Source organism: Etheostoma spectabile, chromosome 9 (assembly GCF_008692095.1).
Source record: "Etheostoma spectabile isolate EspeVRDwgs_2016 chromosome 9, UIUC_Espe_1.0, whole genome shotgun sequence".
Lineage (NCBI taxonomy): Eukaryota > Metazoa > Chordata > Actinopteri > Perciformes > Percidae > Etheostoma > Etheostoma spectabile.
Genome location: NC_045741.1, coordinates 14,475,372 through 14,478,838, shown reverse-complemented (window position 1 = coordinate 14,478,838; position 3,467 = coordinate 14,475,372). Strand labels below are relative to the sequence as shown.

The following is a 3,467-nucleotide window of genomic DNA, read 5'->3' as shown; positions in this document are numbered from 1 at the left end:
CACACACACACACACACACACACACACACACTGAATACATACATGGTACACTGTGTAAGCAAAGTATGTGCAGACCCAACCATAGAAACATGCACTCAGGCAAATGTTCAGAGATGCACTTTACAAAGACGCATCATGGCAGCCTGAAGAGGTAAGATAACAAACCACTCAGCGTCACAGCTATCTTAGCTAAGCTACCGAGGATGCTGGGAGCATTCAGACTGTCATCTCCTCATAGCTGCTGACAATATACAGTCATGTACACAAAAACATGCCTCTCCTCCTCACCATTTGTCTCCTTCACAGTTCTAAATGATTTGTTTTTCTAATGTAACAGTGGCAATCCAGAGGTGCGTGCCATGGATTAGCCTCCCCTCCTTGGGCCGTAATGTGAAGTAAACACATTTGAACAGTGTGCCATATGTTAAACAGAACACCCCCCGATGCATGAATTTAACATTTTTTATTCTATTTGATTTCTCATCCTCCATGCTGTCTCTCCTCCTTTTTCTCTCCCTCCCTCATTCTCTATTACACTCTCTCTGACCATCTCAGAATTCAAATGAAATCAAATGGTCCTTGATTTGCATGCACTTACAGAATATTGCATGTGCAGTGTTTGCTGTTAAAGGCATGGAGAGGAGGGTGGTGTTAGTGGGTGTCTATCTGCTCCCCCATTGACATCAAACAGTCCTCTGATATGGAAATGGGAGGACAAGAGAAGAATGGCTTCTCACTAAGGCTTTGTTTGGATGTAGGCCAAGGTCTATCCCTCTCTCTCTCTATATCTGTCTTTCTTTATCCCTTTCTTTCTCTGATACCATTTCTTCATTTTCTGTATCTTACTATTACCTAAAACCTGTTGTTTACCTTCTTCCATTGTTCCACTATTTGCTGTCTCCCCATCCAACTCCCTCTCTATCTTTCTTTTCTCTCATTCTTTCTCTCTCTCTCTTGCTTTCTCTCACATTGTTTACTATGGCTATGGACCAGTAATTATAATAGTCCTGTTTTTACTCCTCCTTGACCCCTGACCACACTAAAGACGACAGGTTGTTCTCTTTCTAAAGTAGATGTACACTTACCTAATGTAGTGTCATACATATTGTAGCCTCATTAAGAGAACACACTGAAGAGGCACAGGATTGGTTGTAACAAGGAAAGTAGATTCCACAAAAATAATGCACTAACACACATGCTGAAGATTCTTAGCAGTAGTTATATTTCCACAAGTTTTGAAAATACATGCATACAGTCACACAGATATACGATAGACAAAATAATAGGAATACCTTAAAATACAATAAGGTTACTTGCACTGTTGTAAATTTGTTGAAGCTAGTCTTGTCTTTTTTAGCTGTCTGAAGTTTTAGGTTGAGGTCAAAATGAAGTTTGAGTTTGGAGCAAGGGCGCCAGACGTAGGGGGGTAGGAAATAGGAAAAGGGCCATATCTTAGAAATTGTATTATTATTGTTGTACTTTTTTTCTTACTATAAATTGTTCTAGTTAAGAGTCTGCCAAATGCTTAAATTGTAATTGTCAAGTGCACGACTCTCACCCAAGCTAACTAAAGTCCAAGCTTCCCTTCTTGGAACCATGAGAACAACCCATAAAATCCAGCTGGTAGCCAGACTTTTTACTTCTTCTTACTCTTACCGGGGGCTGTTTGAGGATGAGTTCCTATTCTCACTTGCGGATTATTGTCATTGTCAATCAATAATGCCTTATGCCTAATTTGAATCTCTGCCGTTATTGTGGCTTCTTTGGATATGGACCACTCTCTTGATGATCCAGAACGGCTCAATCAGCCCACCAAAATGAATAAATAAACCAAAAACCACTGGAACCACTGTGCCACTGAGAGCTGTACCTAACAAAAGAGCTGTGTACCAGATGGGAGAGTTTTGGAAGGTACCACAAATGTCTTCTCTCTGTTCCTGAGAATGCATGTGCTTTCCATTGAAGGCCATAGCGAAAATGAGACAAAGCTTGGTTAGGCAAGGGACAAACCGAGAGAAGAGTGGTCTGGGTTCCATTAGCAGTGGAGTCAGAGCTGGGGGCTTGGGATGGATGCTATATAAACACACACTGACATAAACACTTTGCTAACATGTAAAAATTGTATTCCGTGCCACACAAGACCTTTTTCCGCTCCTATTAAAATATTTTATTTGTTTCTTCTTTCAAGTATGCTAATGTTGCTAAGATTTTCTGATTTGGTTTGTGTGTGTGCTTGTATTTATTTTATAGCACTTTAAGAAGCAGAGGAGGCTCATCCCAGAGAGAACAGTGTGGAAATACTTTGTCCAACTGTGCAGTGCTCTCGAACACATGCACTCCCGGAGAGTCATGCACAGAGGTATTGTCACGCACACAAACACACGCATATTAAAGGCTGGGTTGGTAACTATTCCAATATAAACTATAATATATATATTGTTTAAAATGGTCTTTACACGGCGTCAGCAATAAATAACTTACGGGCTCTGGGATAGAAGCGAAAAAGATCTGTCATCTGTAGCTGCTGTAATCCTGTAAAAACGGCGACCAATCACTGCCTCGCGCTCCACTTGGAACGAACCAATGAAATGCCTCCTTGCCCTGCTGCGCGTACTCTACCCTCCTGTGTACGACCCTGAGCTTAATACATGTTGTTGTGACGTTGCTAACAGTAGTCCTGTTTTTTAAACATTGGGTATGATAATATTAGGTGTTTGCCAACATTATCAACCCTGCCAAATATAAAGAAAACATTTTCTTATTTGTTCCTTGTTTTAACCTCGATAAGGTTGGGCTTATAAATTAGGCAACCAATGGTTAAAAAAGCTTTAGCGTACTAATGGAATGTGCATACTAGTTGGAGAGGCTTATACAAATATTGCAATTGCTCACAGATCTTCTACCTTCTACTAATGTGACATATTACCAGGATAAACAGTCAAAGCACGTGACTAATTTCAAACTCTTACATTAACCCTTAAAAAACAAAAAATGTCCCATTATGATGTGAAAATTACCTAGCAGAGAATTTAAATTATTTTGAAAAAGTTGGAGTTGCAGTAACCAACCCTGGGCAACAATTTGTCATTGACATTTTATGTCAAGATGTAAGAATTAAAGCCACTATGTACGGTTTAGGCTGCAGCGGCAGTTTTACGCGGGGAAGAATAACTAGAACTGCAAGTAGTTACAATGGGGTCCAAGCTTTCCCGCGCAAGTCGGCCCCAACTTCCCGGGGAGCGCACAAAAGTGGAACCCAAAGCGAAACGGAGGGGGGGGGCAAACGTCAGGAAATATCGTAAGGCACACACAATGGTACGGATTAAAAGCACAATGACCCCGAAAAGCTCTGGGCTTCTAGGCTGGATACAAAACTTCTGTAAGGGCTAGGAAGACATCAAAGACATCAGCAGAAAGGGGCAACTGTTAGCTTTTAGCTCCAAAAGACAGTATGTTTCTACTAGTTT

General features: G+C 40.8%; 1 protein-coding gene across 1 annotated transcript in view; it reads left to right on the top strand.

Moving 5' to 3' along the window:
- Window positions 1–3,467, top strand: part of nek7 (NIMA-related kinase 7) — a 76,754-nt gene that overhangs the window by 47,833 nt on the left and 25,454 nt on the right. Inside the window, exon 6 of the mRNA XM_032525609.1 lies at window positions 2,251–2,359. Coding sequence (XP_032381500.1) covers window positions 2,251–2,359 — 109 coding nt within the window. The remainder of the gene's footprint in view (window positions 1–2,250; window positions 2,360–3,467) is intronic.